The following is an 18,569-nucleotide window of genomic DNA, read 5'->3' as shown; positions in this document are numbered from 1 at the left end:
CTCGTTAATGGCAACCTCAGGACCCTCAGACCTTCCTAGGTGCCTTCTGCCTATTCCACTGTGTTCTCTAAAATGCCCTGAAGCCCTTTTCTTAACAGACCTAGAGCTTGCCTCTCCCTGGGCCAGTGTTCTCTACGCAGCCCCACACTCAAGCCCTTGATCCCCAGGTAGAAGCGTCACCCTGCAAAGGTCTCTCCTATTGTATCCTTTCCCCAGAAAGACCGAGTGGGAGAACACAAAGGCAAGACAGGTCTTGGTTTTACCTGACCTAAGCTTGAAGTGGCCAAATCCCTTGTGAAAGTCTCCACCCACCAACAGTGTCCCCAACCCTCCCCTACCCATGTAGCCCCAGTGCCGCCGGACACCACGTGATGCCACGTCCCCACCCCCATAACGGCGCAGGGCTCCGGCCCCACAGAAGCCACACTTTGCAGAGATATGGTATTTATTGAACCATGTGCCTGAAAACCTGATCTGTATGTGTACATGTGCGTGTGTGTGCACGCGCACGTGTTTGGGGCATGCGTGCGTGGTCCGTGCTCCGCGGTGCCATCAGATGGCCTTGGCCAGGCCCAAGCGGTTGTTGACCCTGTCAAAGACGCTGTAGTACTCGCGGATGAAGACATCCCCCAGGATCCACAGCTGGGAATCCCCTTCACCCTGGAAGCCACTTGTGCAGAAGCCCATATCCTGGGAAAGGCAAGGCTGAGATGAAGCTGGGCCCAAGCCCGGTCACCGTGTCTGTAGGTGGCCTACCCCGCCCCTACCAAACCCCACAGTCCCTCTCCCAGCTAGCATTTCTTTTCATATCCTTGAAATCACCTTCCGAGGGAAGCAGACAACTATCAGATTCATCCCACTCAACAGATGAAGAAATTGATATTCAGAAAATCAAGTGACTTAATGCAGGAGAACTCGGTGGGGTCCCCTCACCCCATTCCCCCTTACTTGTCCTCTCCAGCACCCCCCATCCTCTTCATCACCTACTGCCCTGCTGACCAGCCAGACCAGGCCTGGAGGCCCGAGGCAGGCTACCTACGAAAGTCCTAGACAATGCTCCAGGCTCCTGGGCTTAGAAGCTAGAGCAGTAGATGGAGGTTCCCACAGAGGCTGTGGTCCTGCCTACCCCACCCTCCCTCAGGTTGCCAGGCTCTATACTTTCTGTTTGACCCATTTCTCCCAGGATGAGGCTGTATTGGCCACAGACAAGGCCCGAGGACAGCAGGGCCCCACTCAGAAAGGCCAGTTTGTCTAAATGCACCTCCTGCATTCTCCCACTTTACAACTGGCTGACCTGCCAGGAGAGAGGAGGGGGCCTAGGTGACCCCAGGCTTCCTCTCCTGAGAACTCCTACCGTGCTGGTATAGGCGGAGGAGGGCAGTGGGTACTTTTGGCCGTGGATCTCAAAGACCACCTCAGGCATGCTGCTCAGGCTCCCGCAGTTGATGTCAAACTCAAGACCAGAAGAAAGTCATCTTAGATGGGCAATGGATCTGATCGAGCTCCATGAGGCAGAGAAGGGCAGGACCCCCTCCTCTGCACTGGAGTCAAGTGCGGGGGAGGGGGGGTGGATGTCTGCCCACTCAGAGGACTCTAGGGAGGCCCTCAGGCCTCAAAAGAGTTACATTGAGTGGGACCTGCTGTCAGCCAACACAGGAACAGACCCCAGCTTGAGACAAAGGGGGATTGGCCTCCATGTTTCCCCTCCAGGCTCAGCCAGAGCTCCCCCAGGACCCTGGGAGCCCTTAGGAGTCAGGGAGGAAGCAAGGAGACCCGTGGGTAGATGAGGAACAAGGGGGTACAGCCGAGCTCAGTGAGTCAGGGATGCACCATCCTCCTGGAGGACAGGAAGCCAGACCTCGGCCTCTGCATGAGATGGGAGAGCTCCCACAGCCATGGTGGGCCAAGCTGGAAGACCACGGTGGAGGCCTCCTGAGACATCCCAGCCCCTCCAGGGAAATGGGCCTGGCCTCACCTCGCCATATTGGTCCTGTGTGGCTCCAATGGCTGTCTGGATGTTGAGGATGTCACTGCTGGGCCCGACCAGCATGGAGGTGCCTGTGTCCAGGATGGCCTGACAGCCACCATCACAGGCCACCACCACGCCATTGACAGTAACCCTGCAGAGTGGAAAAAGGACAGCCTCGCAGTGCGTCCAGCATCCGGCACGCCCTCCTTGGCCCCTCCCATCCTCCCCTGCCAGGATCCTTAGGCAGGGAGGAAGCCCAAGCTTAAGACTCTCTGCCTCTTGGGGCACCGGGGTGGCTCAGTCATTAAGCGTCTGCCTTCGGCTCAGGTCATGATCCCAGGGTCCTGGGATCGAGCCCCATATCGGGCTCCCTCCTCCGCGGGAGGCCTGCTTCTCCCTCTCCCACTCCCCCTGCTTGTGTTCCTTCTCTCTCCTTGTCTCTCTCTGTCAAATAAATAAATAAAATCTTAAAAAAAAAAAAAAAAAAAGACTCTCTGCCTCTCCCCAACCCTCAAATAAATAAATAAATATTCTTTTAAAAAACCAGCGGAGTCATGTGATTAAGGGATGGAATGAGTACCACACTAGTTGCCTAAAGGTCTGATTTCAGGCTTCCTCCCTGCCAGTCACTTGCTGCAAGCCTTGTGCAAATTACCAACCTTCCTGACCTCGGGCTTCTCATCCACAAAACGGGTACCTTAACAACCCCTTCCTTGACTTCCTCCAGGGATGGTCGTGAGGTTCAGACTTGATGTTAGTAAATTATAAAATGAGGATACTAGGGTAGCACCCACCTCCTAGGGTTTTAGTGAGGAATGAACGAGACAGTCCTGTTATCCCTCAGCCCAATGCCTAGCAGGTAGTAAGGGCTCAGGAAGGGCAGGGCTCTTATTAATAAAGTAGCGGGGAACATCAGCATTCTCGCTGACAAAGCTCACTGGCCTTGCAAGGGTCCAGTTCAGAATCTGATGTGATGGGCTTAGGAGCTCCTGTGTTGCGGCCCTTCTCGGAGCCTCGCGGGCTGATCCCCAGGCCCTGGCGTCCCCACACCTGGAGGCGGGCCTGTGGCTGGGGCCCAGGGCCGCCGCTCACTCACCTGTCCACGGTGAACTGCCAGTATTCCTGCACGGTCACGGGCACCCAGTGCAGGGAGCCTGTGTAGTAGGACGGGTCAATGGCTCCCAGCGTGAGCATGCTCCCCTGGCCATTCCTGAAACCACGGAAAGGCGAGTGGTGGCACTCGGACACCCTGGCTGGGTGCAGCCCCACACGGAGGGGGGCAGACGCCATTGAGACCGGGCCCCACCACCCTCCCTGCCCTCAACCCCCACCTCCACCCCGCAGGCTTCAAGTGAGCTCTCCCGGCCTCCCTGCTCTTCGGGGCTTTTCCCTGATAACAGCGTCCTCTCTCTGAGCTCTGCGGCCCCCAGGCTGAGGCAGAACCTGCAGCCTGGGCGGAGGCAGGAAGTAACCATCACACAGTCCACATGAGCACCAGGTTCGGCTGGGGCCAACCACAGCTGTCGCCCTGTGCCCACCCCCCCCGTCCCCAGCCCTTTGGCTTCAAGTAGGAGAGAAGGTCTTCAACCAGGTCCCACAGACTTTGGATTAAAACTGCCCCCTTCCACCCCTCTGTTCCTTCTGGGGCTTTCCTCGCGGCCAAGAAGCATGGGTCACCTGCTCCCACTCTGCGGTTTTTAGTTCCTAGACCGCAGCAAGCTCTGTCTCACCCCCCGGGCTCTAGCACATGCTGTCCCCACTGCCTGAAGCATGCTGTCTTCTGTCTCCCCCTCGTGCCTCAGAGAAGCTTCCCCTGCCCACCCTGCACATGCACCCCCATCCAACTGGGCTTCCCTCAGTGCTAAGGTTTCCCTGCACCCAGATCTGCCTGCAGTGAGTGCCCTTCTCACAACTGTAATTGTGTGATTGCGTGTTGTCTGCTCCACCTGCTAGAAAGTTAACTCTCAGTTTGTCTTGTTTGCTGATGTATCCCCTTCTTCTGGCAGAGCACCTGCACATAGTAACAGCCCATAAATGTTGATGGAGTGAATGAATGCATGAACGCATCAGTGTACCCCTTGCCTGGGTGCCCTTGACCTCAGTGGCCCAGCACCTTCCTTCTCCTGAGTGTGGTGCCCTTCTCCCCATCCTGCCACCCGCCCTTCTGTCCAGCTGAGCTGCACCAGTATGGGGGCAGGAGGACAGAGGAGGAAGCACTGGACTGGGAGTCAGGAGCGCTGGGTTCCACGTGTGCCTTAGCCACCAGTTCCCAGGGTGACTGTCCTCCCAGGCCTCAGTTTCCTGCGTAGTGATAGGAGAAGGCTGGACTCCTTTGGAGCCTACTCTGGAAAGGCTGTGAATCTCAGTGACATCAACAGATGATTATGGAGGCCTGGCCACTTCGGAAAAAAAGATGTTAAACGCCCCTAGGCTGAGATGGGTCAGGCTTCATGTTTCAAATGCCAGAAAGCAATGTCAGATGTTGGTCCCGTGGATTCGGGCTGCAGCAGAGGCTATACTGGGGCTTTTGGAAAAGTGGTTAAGTCAGCCTGGAAACAAGGAGAGGGTTTTTTGGATTCTGACCACCACCCTGGAGTTGCAGGCTCCCAGAGGGGTGGACATTCCTCAGCCGACAGACCTTGCCAGGCCATGAAAGTCTGGCTCTGGCTGGGGACAGCTCCTACCTGGACAAATACACAGAGAACAGGTCTTGGGCCACCAGGTGCTTCTGCATGATGTTGTCGAAAACTGGCACTGAGTACTCGGAGGCCAGAGAGGGGTAGGCCAGCCCCAGGATCCCATCGAACTCAGAGTAGGTAAAGACGTTGCCAGGCTCCTGGGTGCTCAGGCCCACAGTCTGCTGGGAGTCCACGATATTGGAGACCTGCAAGAGAAGCCGAGTGTCCTCCACCAGGGGCCAGAGGCAGGAAGATCCCAGGGCAGGCCGGTATCGGGATCAGCCTTGGAGGCCACCCCCCACCCTCCCTCCTCCAGGCAATGTAGTTGTGTGAGCTTAAGATGAAAAGCCCTCATTCCCCAGCTCTGCGCTGTGTTGTGAGGGAATGATCCTGGAGAGGCCAGGGATGGAGGAATCGAGGACCCGTGAAGGGTGCAGACAGCAGTGCTCACGGTGCAGAAGTTGGGGGGTGAGCCCAAAGAAGGGGGTGGGGTGAGGGAGGCTCCAAGGCCCCCTGCCAGCTTGCAGCCTTATCATTAGCTGCACCTGGGGCGTCTGCCAGGGAACAGCTGGGGGCAGCACAACGGACAGAAAGAACATGCACCCACTTTGCATCTAATAGACCTAGCTGTGTGTCCTTGCTCTGTTGAGTGCTGACGGTGTGACCTTGAACAAGCACCTCTCTGAGCCACCACCTGCATCTCAAGGCAATGCTGAGGCCCATATAATACGAATGCTGAACTTGTATCGAGCACTTAGGAAATGTTTGGCCATTGGCCATTAATGGCACTATGCTAAGGAAGCGCTACCTCCAAATCTCCTGTTAATCTGCCCACCTCCTGGAAGGCTGCTGTGCCCACCAGCCCTTTCTGAGCTCACAGGGGCCTCCAGCTTCCACTCAGTCCCCTTACAGCCAAACCATCCTCCACACATACAGCCAAAGTGATCTTTGAAAATGGACGTCCAGTCATGTCACCCCTTGCCACGACCCTCCAGAGGCCCCCAATGGCACTCAGGAGGAACCCTTTGTCCTAGAGTCCCCTCATGAGCTGACCCTATTTTTCACACCTCATCTCCTGCCTCTGAGCCCCTGACCCACACTTCTTCCCCCACGCAATCTTTTTTCTCCTCCTCCAGTGCCCCAACTTGTCCTCATTTGCACGTGACCGTGCTGAGGAGGGCCTGACCCCCGTGGCTCTCTCTCCCACCCTCTGCCCAAGGTGGGCAGGTGAAGGCCGCCTAGCGCACCACGGCTGAGGCCAGCAGGCTCGGACCAACTCCTTCATGAAGATGTGGGGTTTCCCCCCCTGAACTCAGAACCGCAGAAAAGAAAGCAAATGACTCCAGGCCTCAGAGGAAGTAGGACCCCCGGGCAGGGGATTCGCCTTCCCAGGCCCTGTCTGCTGGGACCACCTCAGCCGGTGGCTCTGGGGCCTCCGCTGTCTGGCGCCGACCCCTGGGGAGGCCTGAGCTGGGTGGGCACCTGCCCTGCCAGTGGATGAGGCTGAGGAGAGGGCCAACAGCAGAGAGGAGCCGTGTCCCTTCGGGCTCAAAGCAAACGAGCCTTCAGCCAGACCCAGGAAGAACTCCAGGAAGATGCCCCAGGGGATGCCGCTTGATTTTTAGTCTTGGATAGTGGGTGAGGAAGGAAAGAAGGAGGCTAATGTGTACTGAGCCTTTCTTATGTGCCCACCACTGTGTTGAGTACTTTAGAAGCCAAAAAGTGACAAAAGGCAGGGGAACCCTTGTCCAGAGGGCACAGATGCTCCCTGACTGAAAGAGATGCTGCTCCACGGCGCCTGGGCAGGGGACTCGCCTTCCCAGGCGAAGGAGTGAGCGCAAGCCAAGGGCACCGCTCAGAGGATCGGGGCGTGGGTCTGACACTCAGCTCCCAGCCACCAGCTGTGTGATTCTGGCAAGGGACCAACCTGGGCGCTTCAGTTTCCTCATCTGCACAATGGGGTAAAGTACCTTCCTAAGAACTCAGTTTACAGTGAGAGCCCACAGGTGACACCGGGGAGCTCGGTGCTGGCACAGGCTGGGGATTCGGAACCAACTATGGCCAGGACAGATGAAAAAGGTTGGGGAAGGTGGAAACTGGGCACGGAGAAGCCTCTCAGGGGGGACTCTGGGGGCTGGCATGGGAAGGAGAGAAGGGAAGGACCAGCCACAGTCCCTGCTGCCTAAGATCCCTCCCAGAATCCCTACCCACCAGGCTCCCCAGGGGCAGGACACAGAGGGCCTCTCCGCCCCGGCTGGAGGTGCGGCCCGCCAGAGCCTGGGTGTCTGCGTGGCAGCCCCACTGGCCCCAAGCCCCACTCACTGTGACGGTATCAAGGCCCAGGAAGCCCTGCATGCTGCCCGTGCCGTACTGGATGGACAGAGGCTTGTTCAGGTTCTGGAAGGTGGAGGACTTGGCCGGGTTGAAGCGGTGATGGCTTTCTGAAACACAGACCCAGGGTTAGTGAGGCCTGTAGAATCTTCTTGCCCCTGACAGCGCCAGCCAGGGCTGAGACCCTCACGGGGTCTTGTAAGAATGTGGTCTACATACTAACCATTCTCACTGCAGAAAACAAGCAGCCCACTCTCTCTTGATCCCCCACAGTCTGGTAAAGAAAAATTATCTTTTGCTGCTCCACCTACCTCTCGGAACCCCAGTGTTACCTGTGTAGCTTCCAAACGAAATAAGAAAGAAAAAAGCCATCCCTGTGGTTTCCATAGACTTGTCACTTTTACCGGCTTTGTAACCTTAGGCAAGACTCTTTTCTTCTCTGAACTTTGCTTCCCTCTCTGGTAAAGAGGGATAACAAGAGCACCAATCTCCCAGGATTGTTGGAGAAATAAATTATTAACATGTATTAAATTAAATTATTAACATGTATTAAACGTTTACTCATCACTAGTAATAGATCCTGTCACTTTATTCTCCCAGCACCCACTGGCATATCATAGCCCCATTTTATAGAAAGGAGAACTGAAGACCCAGGAGGGTCAGCAGCTTGTCTTGCTTCTTGATAAAGACTAAATAAATAAGTAAATATCAGGGCTGCTGGGTGGCTCAGTAGGTTAAGCATCTGCCTTTGGCTTAGATCATGATCCCAAATCCTGGGATCGAGCCCCACATCGGGCTCCCTGCTCAGCGGGGAGTGTGCTTCTCTCTCTGCCTGCCGCTCCCCCAGCTTGTGCTCTCTGCTCTCTCTCGTGCTCTCTCTCAAATAAATAAATAAAATATTTTTTAAATAAAGAAATAGCCTAAGCTTCCCTAATTTCCAACTGGTGCTTTATACATCAGACCCGTGATTTGCACACCTTCTCAATCTGTGAGCAGTTGGAAGGGCTGAGCAAGGAGATGGGGCACAACCAGGAGGCTGGGAATGTCGAAGCAAGCTCTCCTGTAGCCACGTTCTCCCCAGCACGCTGCAACTCAAGAGTGGTGGCCAGAATCTAGCAAACCCTCTCCTTGTTTCCAAGCTGACCCAACCTCTTGTCCAAAAGCCTCCAGCATAGCTTCTGATGCAGCCCGAATCCACGAGACCAACATCTGACATTGCTTTCTGACGTTTAAATCATGAAGCCTGACCCCATCTCTGCCTAGCGGCATTTAACGTCTTTTTTTCCAAAGTGGCCAGGCCTCCATAATCATCTGTTGATGTCACTGAGATTCACAGACTTTCAGAGTAGACTCCAAAGGAGTCCAGCCTTCTCCTTTCACTACGCAGGGCTGACAGTGGCCCTGGGGTCTAAGCCTGGAGGGGCAGGCCTGAAAGGGAGATCACTCACGGCAAGCATAACTCTTGCAGTAGACAGAGGGCACCCAGAGGTCCGAGGAGCCAGTGTCAAACACCACAGTGAATTCCTGGGGTGGGGTCCCGATGTAGATCTTCCCAAAGTACTGACACTGGGGACAGATAGCACAAGGTCAGGGGTGGGGAGTACAGCATAGGGATAAGGGTCGATGCTTGGCATGGAGAAAAGGGGAAGAGGGGGAAATGAGGATCACTGGGGAGGGTTCTCCATCTCCAGTGACCACACTGGGCTCCCCCCCACTGCCCACCCAGCTGTGCTGGCCTGCCCCTCCCACAAGCCCTACAACCACCGCTGGAATCAGCCCCAGAAGCAGACATTAGATCAAAACATCAGCCCTTCCCGGTAGGAAGACTGGGCCCTGCCTGCCAGGGGCAGGGACATAGAGATAGGACACCAGTGAGGTACGGACCCCAGATCCCAACCCAAGCTGTCCCTGCCACCCCTCCTGGCCAGCCTCCCCATGTGTCAGAACTTAGGTCGGGGCAGGGGTGAGCATGACCTAGATAAGGCAACGAGAGCACAGGAAAGACAAGGCAGGCTGTTTATTGCCAAGAGTGACAGATGAGGGAGAGACAGGCTCCAGGAAGGAAGAGGACACCAGGGGTGGCTATAGATGGGCACCAGAGCCCCATCCCTGCTGAGTCCAGACCTAAGACATGGGTCCTCTGGGCTGGGAGACACTGGCATGGGGGTGCACCTGGGAGCAAATTACGTGCCCCCGAGGGATGTTGTCTGCTGGCCTGAGCTCAGACCCTCCTGGCAGTGACCTTCAGAGCCTCGCCTTTGCTGGGTCTGCTGGCCCCCTGCGGAGCTGACTGAGGGGCGGGGGGACAGCCTCCACAGCCCGTGGGGCTCCGTGATTCCTAGAAGGGAGGAAAGAGGCAGGGGCCGGGAGGGAGCATCCATCGCACTCTGTGTGAGAAGCATTATTGGAAGGGGGGCAGAGCCACTTACGTCCAGGTAGTTGGTCAAGGGCTCGCTGGCCACCTTCTCCAAGTTGGAGTACTTCTTGCTGAAGGAATATGGGTGTGTCTTCAGAAAGTCCTCCAGGAGCCCACGCTCCTTCAGGGCCTTTCTCAGCGACTTGCCTTTGTGCAGAGGGACCCTGAGGAGACAGGGAAGAATTCGTGATGCCGGTGGGCATCTCCTCAGGGCTGCCCCGCCTCAGAGAATTGCCCAGACTCTGGGCTATGTAAGCTCTGCCCTCACATTTTTTTAAACATAACTCAAAGGAAAAATTAGATTTTACATCAGTTCACAATTCAGTGCTTACCCTTACTAAACACGATGCGCTCTGATGTTCCCCATTCCTTTCTCTTTTCTTAATGCTGGTGGAGACTCAATATATGTATTTTATAGCCTGCTAATAAGTTTCGCAACTCCGAGGTTTGAGAGACACAGTATCATTCGTTCAGTCTCCAAACTCTTGCTGCCTGCCTACCATGTGCCAGACATTGTACGGGGCTCAGGACTGCAGCCTCTGCCGTCTGGGAGCAGGCTGTCTGGAGAGGAAATGATGTCCCCCACACTCTGCTAAACGCTGTAAAAATGCTCCCTCCCTTGTGACCCCTGTGATTGGCTCTCTGGGTAGCCTGAAGTGTGTGGAAATTCTTCAGAGAGTTTCAGTACAGAGTGTGGTCCTCAGGGAGCTTCTGATAGAGTTTAGGAGTTGGATGATGGAAGCAAATCAACAGAAGAGCATCGAGAGGGAGAGAACAGCAGAAAGGTTCTAGACCCTGCTCTGCAGGCTGTGGCCCCTGGGGTAGCCTCCCCCGCACCCCCCCCCCAAGGCCCTCTGAGCTTCAGCTCTGTCTCTGCAAAATGGGCGACCTCCTTCCTTTCCAGCCTCTCTCCAGCCCTGCCTTTGACCAACAGAGTAGCTTCACCTCTCTGGTTCCTAGTTTCCCCTCCTCTAGGCTGAAGGAATGTAGGCTGATGATCCTGGTGTCCCTCCAGTTCTAAGGGCCATGCGGTCCTCCTCTGCGGGGCTGATTTAAGGACAGGCTCCTCCCTGGGCCTGACTTCACAGAGACCACAGCTATGAAAGTGCTTTGAGAGTAATAAAATGGCAGGAGTTCTAAGACCCTCAGAGAAAATGGGTTTTCTCGTGTTGTTCACATGCCAAACAGATCCCATATGGAACAGCCCTGTATGTGAATTATGGTCTCTCCTCTGGTGCCTCCCTTCCCCAGCCCTCAAGTGTGGCTTCAGCCAGGACCCAACAGAAATAAAAGGTCCTCAAGACATTTCTCAGCCTTTGTCTCTGATGATAGAAAAGGAAGGAGGCTCCCGGGCCCAATCCTTCAGCTGCCCTTTCCTGTGTCCTCATCTCCAGGTTCCCAAAGCGTGGCCTCCTGCTCCCACTCACCTCAGGACCCACTCGTGGAATGCCTGGTGACCCCCATAGCAGCAGCTTCTTCTCCGCTGAGCTGCTGTGTCCAGTATGAGGCCCCAGAGAGCCTCCCTCAGAGGGGCGCCGACAGCCCACTGCCCCACGCCGAGAACAAGGAGGCTCCAACTGCGTGGAAACCTCCATCCCCCCAGGGCTGCCCCCCTGCACTGAGATCACCCGATGCCTGGTTAGAAAGAACTTCACTTTCAAGACACAAGGAGCTCTGACTGGTCAAAGGTACCCTGGGTCCTTTTCAGGGATCCAGTTTCCCAGGGATGGATTCAGGTTACCCCAGGCTCATGGCTTGATGGGGCTCGAGCCTGGGAACTGGAGATAGTGTGATGTTGTGGCAAGAGCGTAAGTCCACTTGGGACCAAGTCCTAGCTCTTCCATTATGAACCATGTGGCCTTGGGTAGCTCAGGGACCCTCCCCGAACAACAGCTTCCTCATCTGTAAAATGCAAATAATAATACCTACCTAATCCAAGAGGTTTAGTGGCACCTAGCAGCAAGCAGCTCAAGAAATATCAGTTATGGGGCACCTGGCTGGCTCAGTCAGTAGAGCATGTGACTCTTGATCTTGGGGTCATGAGTTCGAGCCCCATGTTGGGTATAGAGATGACTTTTTAAAAAAATCATTTCAAACAAAAGTATCAAAAAAAGAAATATCAGTTATTAATTTTGGAGGAAAACTTGGGAATCTCACCCATAGAGGGAGCTTTATTTTGTTTAAGAAATGCATACATAGCTCTTATCCCGTGCCAGGCACCATTCAAAGCATTTTACAAATACCAACTCATATATTCCTCATAACAACCCTGCAAGATGGATGCTGTCTGTTATCCTGATTTTACAACAGAAGAGGAAATAGGGCACAGGAAGTCAGGTTAGTGATGGAGCTGGGGATCAAATCACAGGCAGTTTGACCCCAGAAGCCATGCCCTTGGTTTCCCAGGCTGCCCATCTGACCCTGTGTTGCTGCTCACCACCCCTGCAGTGGTGGGGGCATACCCTGAGGGAAAGGTTCCAAATGCAAAGGCAAGACGATCCTGGGAACCCGCAGCAGGGCCTCTGAAGATTCCGCGGGAGCAGGGTGGAAGACCACAGGAGAGACCCACCCAGAGCAGGTGCCTGTGACGCCCTCCCCCCTCCAGCCCCAGGCGCCCGACACCCACCTGGAGATCCCACTGCCCTGGGAGAGGGCGAGGACTGCAAGTAGCACCACGAGACACCTCATCCTGGACCGCAGGCTGGCCACTTGCTGGAGCCAGTCCCCCTTCCCACAGCCTTTATAGAGAGTACTGGCTCCCCTCTGGCTGCAAGCCCGGGCTGCAGAGATGACCCCCTGACTTCGGGCTGCTCCACAAACACATTAAGATAGTACCCCGAGTACCCAACACCCACCGCGATAAGGGCCCCAGACTCCACCACCGCGGGACTTCAAAGCCAAAGGGTACACGTGCTTGATCTTTAGGCTTGGAAATATCACAGAGGCCTCCCCGACTGATTTCCCCTTCCAGATGGGACTTCTTGAGCTAGCACAGATGGGGCCACCGCCAGAAACCCTTCTCATGTTCCCCCTGGTAGTCTGTACAGAGGTTTCTTAGCAGCAGACCCCTCTCCTGCCCTAGCTGCCTCTCCTCCCTGGGCCTGACTTCACAGGGAGCCCGCAGCCTGCCCTATCCAGGAATCTCCAGCTCAGTGCTCCCGGGTCCATGTTCCAGGGGACACTCCGTCTACTCCTGAGGCAGAGAGTGCTCCTTCAATCTGTCACCCCAGTCTAAGAGAGACGGCAGGCCCAAGACTCCTGCACCGTCTGGGCTGTGTCCCCTGGTTCTATGTTAGAAGGGTGTTGGGAAGATGGGGGGTAGATGCCAGATCCCATGAGCCCCTGGGGGGGCTGTCGAGGGTGAACAGGGAAGGCAGATGTGTGTCACACACACAGAGGAAGGAGGATATGGCGCCATGGTCAGATTTTGGCAACAGGTGAGGCCAAGAGCTGGCACCCTAGTCCCACACATAGGCCTAAGTCGAGCTTCTCAGAAGGATACATGCAGGGCTTTGTGATGAGTAGACGGCCCCCTGAGAGAGAATTAGGGCAAAAAGGGAAACAAAGGCTCAGCCACAGAAGGAGAAGACCGCATCCCAGGGTGAGGGGAGGCTATAAACTGGAAAGTCAGGATCAAATCAGGATTCAGCAGGGGTTTTGGGGCCACAGGTGTGTGGGAGAGTGTGCCCTGCGGGACAGATGTCTGGGTAGCAAGGGAGTGAAACAGAGAGGGCAGGCTGGGTAGCCAAAGAGGCAGGCATGCGGTGGGCCCCGGACACAGGGGCACGCAGGAGGGACAGACCCAGAAGCTTCTTGTATTTGATGAGGCCCACCAACAGGGGAACTGAGAGTTTTATGGCAGGAGCTAGGAAGACAGCCAGATGGGATCCCTCCCATGGCAATGCCCCACCCAGCCATCCTCGTCCCTCCTCAGAAGGCCTGCGTATCCCGGTCCCAGCGGCCCTGCATCTGAGTGGTCTTTCCTGCCCCACACCAGCCTGGAGCACGATGCTCACTAAACGTTTGGTTAAGCAAATGAGTTGAATGAACGGTCTTGCCAGCACTCTGAAAGCACAGCAGGGCCCCGTCTTTATGACGAGCTACAGATGATGAGACGGAGCCTCAGAGAGGTTGATGGACTTGCCCCTGAGGAAGAAGACCTTGAACTGTCACAAGAGCCCTGGTCTGACACACTACACACAGCCCCCCGGGGCCCGGCATGCTATGGGAATCTCACGAGTTTGCAATATCAAGTCTGGGGCGGTTCTGCTTGGGACAGGCAGGCCTGTGTGCAGCACCTGGGGCCGGGCCCCTCCAGGGTCAACACCACCACATCGGCGCACCGGAGCACTCTGCTCCACATCCCCAGGGGCCCAGCCCGACCCAGCAGCAAACACTCCTGAGCAATGAGCCTGGCAAGTCAGGCTCAGCCATCCCTCCCGCTGGAAGGTGACCCTCGAAGCCAAAAACTAAAGATCCCTTAGCACTGGTTGCTCTGGGTTTACTCACGAGATTGGGATCATTCTAACAGCATTCAAGTGCGCGCTATCAGGAATGCTGCCCAGGCTTCACAGAGCGTCAGAACTGCTTATCCACGGGGGCAGGGCGAGAACTGCCAAAAGCTTTTAGAAAAACCGTGATAAGATTTCATCACTGGCTACCCAGCACCAGGTGGGGACGACTCCCCTTGGTCTAGATTCTTTGTGCCTGGGGACTGACCCACAAAAGTGGCCAAACTAAGTCAGGGCCTGGGGATGACCTGTCCTGGGTTACCCACCCCCACCATGATCTCCACTCAGACATGAGCAACCTCAAGGCCGGTTCGACGCAGGATCTTCAATGTGCTCACAAGGGCCACAGAGATATGGAACTGGTGTCATTTCCATGCCTGGGGAGCCCACAGTCGGGCGGGGACAGATAGGATCCCATACGCGTGACCCTGCTGTGACAAGCAGTATAGGGGGAAGTCCAAAGGGACAAACATCTTCCACGGCAAGGAGCCAGCTGACAGGGGAGCGTGGTTTCTGGAAAGGGCATGTGTGACTGTCCTGGGTTTCAATCCTGGGTCTGTCTGCCACGTGGTGGTGTGGCCTTGAGCAAGTCCCTTTACTTCTTGGTGCCTCAGTTTCTTCTTCTGACACTGAGATGCTCATGGAAGGATCAAAGACAGGACGGTCCAGTGCTGCCGTGTGTTAGGACTTCTACAAATCTGAGTCATAAATGACTGCCATTGTGTGACCTTGAATGTTCCAAGTCACCCCCCCGCCCAGCCTCGAAATGTGGGATTCACAAGCTCCTGGAGCTGGTCTGAAGCTCAGGTATGTACAGACCATCGGTTCTTTTCCTGTTCTAGAAATCAACTGAATTTCTGCATCGTCCCTGCAGGCTGGGGGCAAATTAATCCTAGCCATTTTTACATAGTGCCCCACAGATATGCTTTGGCACCCATGACTCTCCAGCATGCTGAGTTTGGGGGTGGGGGCAGTGCTCGGCAGTCTTTCCTCGCCCCTGCCTGGGCCCCTGTTGCCTCCATGCTTCGCCTGGGCCAACCCAGCCTTCTGGAAGCTGCCTTGGTCACACTCCCCAAGATGGGCCACACATTCCCTCCTCTCTGGTCTTGCCACCCCTCTGGACCACCACCAGGAAGCAGACTCCAGGTCCCTGTCACTCAGGACCTGCCTGTCTCCCCGCCCCCCACCTCTTCCTTCTACACCCTCCGAGGAACCCTGAGTTCCCCTCTGGCTTAGGCTTCAGGGCACAACATCTTAAGCTGGAGGTCCTGCAAGTCACCTCTGGTTTCTGCCCTGCCCACATCTTCCCGCAGCGTTGGCTTTTCCTTTCCTGAGGAAAAGAGAAAGGACAAAATGAGAGGATTTTTTAAAAATCATAAATCATTATCTCCAAATATTGCCCAGCCATACTACCATAACACGTATCGTGTGCTTACCTAGTGCCAGACCCTGTGCGTGAGCCCTTTAAAATACCTCCATGTTACAGACGAGTGAGCAGGAGCTTGGAAAGCTCGACGGATCTTCCAAGTCACTCAGCTAACAGCAAATGGATTTAGGATGCAAACTTGGGTCTGTTTGGTCCTTGACGGCACATGCTCTCAGTTGGACCACGTGACTCTCACAGCACCAAAGTTCTGCACATCAGCAAAGAGGGCCACACTGTGTCCACACTTGACGAGTCTCAGGCTGAAGATGAAGGGGTCCTAGGGTCTTTAATGCAGGACCCAGGAAGAGCAAAGACTCAACTGGGAGAGACCTTGAGAGGGAAGAGACCTGGAAAATGCATCAGAAGGCTGCCCTGCACACCACCCTTCTCCCTTCCTGCCCACTAGTGATCTCTATGAGTGATACACTGGCCTGTCTACTATCCATGGTCAGCAGAACTTTGGGGGGAGAATAGCTCCCAGCCTCCAAAAACGCACTTCTATTTGTTCTACAGTAAGCACCCTAAGCCCTGGAAAAATCTGTCCAACGCATCATGGAATTGCCAGGTCCTCTTGGGAGAAGGGTAGGGTGGGAGTCCCACCCTGCACACGGGAGAGGGTGTTATTAGTTATGGGAAACAGCAATGGGGAAGCCCATCCAGCTTCCTGAACGGGATGGGAAGAAGTAGGAAAGAGTCAAGGCTGTCCCAACTGGGCACTTAGCCAGATCCGGTGTCTAGATCACTGTGTCATGCATCTTGAGACCATGTTTTGCTTTATAAATATAGTTTTAAGGAATCACTATATAGTTGGGGGGGGAGGCTTGGTCAAAATTTTAAGTAATAGTGTTGTATTGATGTCAATTTCCCAGATTTGATATTTGTACTGATTCTTATTTTAATAACTATAAGAAAATGTCCTTGATTTGGGAGACACACCAAAGTAAAGGAATATTGTGTCTGTAAGTTCTAACAGAATTTCTCACAGATCAGAAAATTTACAGGGAGAGAAAAGAATAAAACAAACGTGGTAAGGCGTCAGCATTTGTGATGTCTGGGGAAGGTATACAGGAATTCTTTGTATTGTTTCTGTACGTTGGAAATTATTGATAAATAAAAAGATTTTAAAGATTGAAATAACTCAAACACTTCTCCAAAGAAATTCCATATTTACTAGTTTGACACATGGCGTCCAGCACTTCTAGAAGGAGGAGGATGGAAACCAAACCACATCAGAGCAGCCCAGGGCCCTGCTCCAGGGAAAGCCCTTCAGCTGAGGCTGCGGGGAAGGGGGCGCACAGCCAGCCCTAAATCCCATTCCGGACAGTTTTTCAGGTGGGGAGGTGAAAAGAGGAAGAAAATAGAATGAGGGAGAGGAAGGATGGGATAGAAAGGTTCTCTGGTAGAAATCAGGCCTCTCCCAATGGTGCCTGCACCTCTCCGTGGTGCCTACGCCTCATGACCGAGCAAGGCAGTGCTCAAATGGGACGCTGAAGGTGGACCTGGGGAACTCGAGGCCATTGCAGGACAATGAAACAGAATCACAGTGTCACGCATCTTGAGATCATGAAAGTTTTACTTTATAAATACAGTTTTAAGGAATCATTAAACAGTTGGTGAAGAGGACCTGGTCCAAAATTTCAGCTTCAAAAACTTTGCGACATTGGACTTGGCAATTATTGTTTGTATATGACACCAAAAGCATAGACAAAAAAAGAAAGAAAATAGATATATTAGACTACACCAAAACTAAAGACTTGTGCATCAAAGGACACTCCCGGCAGAGTGATAATGCAACTCACGGGATGGAAGAAAATATTTGCAAATCAAATATCTGATAAGGGGTTAATAGCCAGAATATATCAAGAGTTCCTACAACTGAACAACAGACAAAAAACAAGTAACTCGATTACAAAAGGGGCAAAGGACTTAAATAGACATTTCTTCCAAGAAGATGTACCAATGGCCAACAAGCACATGAAAAGATGCTCAACATTGCTCATCACTAGGGAAATGCAGATCAAACCACAATGAGATATCAGCTCACACTCATTAGGATGGCTGCTATCAAAACAAACAAACAAACAGAAAATTACAAATGTTGGCAACAATGTGGAGAAATTGCAACTGTTGTATATTATGGCTGAGAATGTAAAGCCTTGCAGTCATGATGGAAAACAGTGTGGCAGTTCCTTAAAAAAATTAAACAGAATTACCATATGATCCAGCAATTCTACTTCTAGATGTATACCCAGAAGCACTGAAATTAAAATCTCAAAAAAGATATTCGTACACTCGTGTTGATGGCAGCATTATATACTAGCCAAAAGGTGGAAGCAACCCAAGCCTCCATCCACAGCTGGATGACTGGATAAACAAACTGTGATGTACACATACAACAGAATATTATTCAGCCTTAAAAAGGAAAGAAATTCTGACACATGCTACAATATGGATGAACCTTAAGAATTATACCAAGTGAGGGGCGCCTGGGTGCCTCAGTCAGTTGAGCGTCCAACTCTTGATTTTGGCTCAGGTCATAATCTCAGGATCGTGGGACTGAATGCCTCCCCCCCCCCCCCCCCCCCCCCCCCCACCCCCGTAGCTCAGTGCTGGAGATTCTCCCTTTCTCTCTGCCTCTCTCCCTGCTCATGCTCTCTCTCTCTCTCACTCTCTCTCTCTCTCTAAAATAAATAAGTAAATATAAAAAAAGAAAAAGAACAGTATACCAAGTGAAAGAAGCCAATCTCAAAAGCACAAATACTGTATGATTCCCCTTATATGGAGTACTTAGAGTAGTCACATTCAAAGAGACACAGCGTGGAATGGTGGTTGCCAGGGGCTGGCGGGGAGGGGGAAATGGAGACTTCCTGTTTAATGGGTGTAGAGTTTCAGTTTCGCAAGATGAAAAGAGTTCTGGAGATGGATGGTGGTGATGGTTAACACCATTGGATAACAATGTGAACGGGCTTCATGCCGTAGAACGGTACACTTAAAAATAGCTTAAAGGGGGGGGGGAATCGGAGGGGGAGACGAACCATGAGAGACGATGGACTCTGAGAAACAAACAGGGTTTTAGAGGGGAGGGGGTGGGGGGATGGGTTAGCCCGGTGGTGGGTATTGAGGAGGGCACGTTCTGCATGGAGCACTGGGTGTTATGCACAAACAATGAATCGTGGAACACTACATCAAAACTAATGATGTAATGTATGGTGATTAACATAACATAATAAAATAGAAA

At 53.6% G+C, this 18,569-nt stretch overlaps 1 protein-coding gene across 1 annotated transcript; it reads right to left on the bottom strand.

Annotated features, from left to right (window-relative positions):
- Nucleotides 1-552: 552 nt before the first annotated feature.
- On the bottom strand, nt 553-12,082 carry LOC110580473 (chymosin-like). The gene is made up of 9 exons (XM_021690182.1): nt 12,021-12,082; nt 9,408-9,558; nt 8,427-8,544; nt 6,970-7,088; nt 4,654-4,853; nt 3,066-3,179; nt 1,976-2,120; nt 1,355-1,453; nt 553-690 (listed from the first exon to the last, which is right to left on the bottom strand). The coding sequence occupies exons 1-9, from the start codon at nt 12,080-12,082 to the stop codon at nt 553-555; spliced, it is 1,146 nt and encodes a 381-aa protein (XP_021545857.1).
- Between the last annotated feature and the right edge of the window lie 6,487 nt (nt 12,083-18,569).

Source organism: Neomonachus schauinslandi, chromosome 4, assembly GCF_002201575.2.
Source record: "Neomonachus schauinslandi chromosome 4, ASM220157v2, whole genome shotgun sequence".
NCBI lineage: Eukaryota > Metazoa > Chordata > Mammalia > Carnivora > Phocidae > Neomonachus > Neomonachus schauinslandi.
This window is presented reverse-complemented; position numbering and strand designations above follow the sequence as displayed.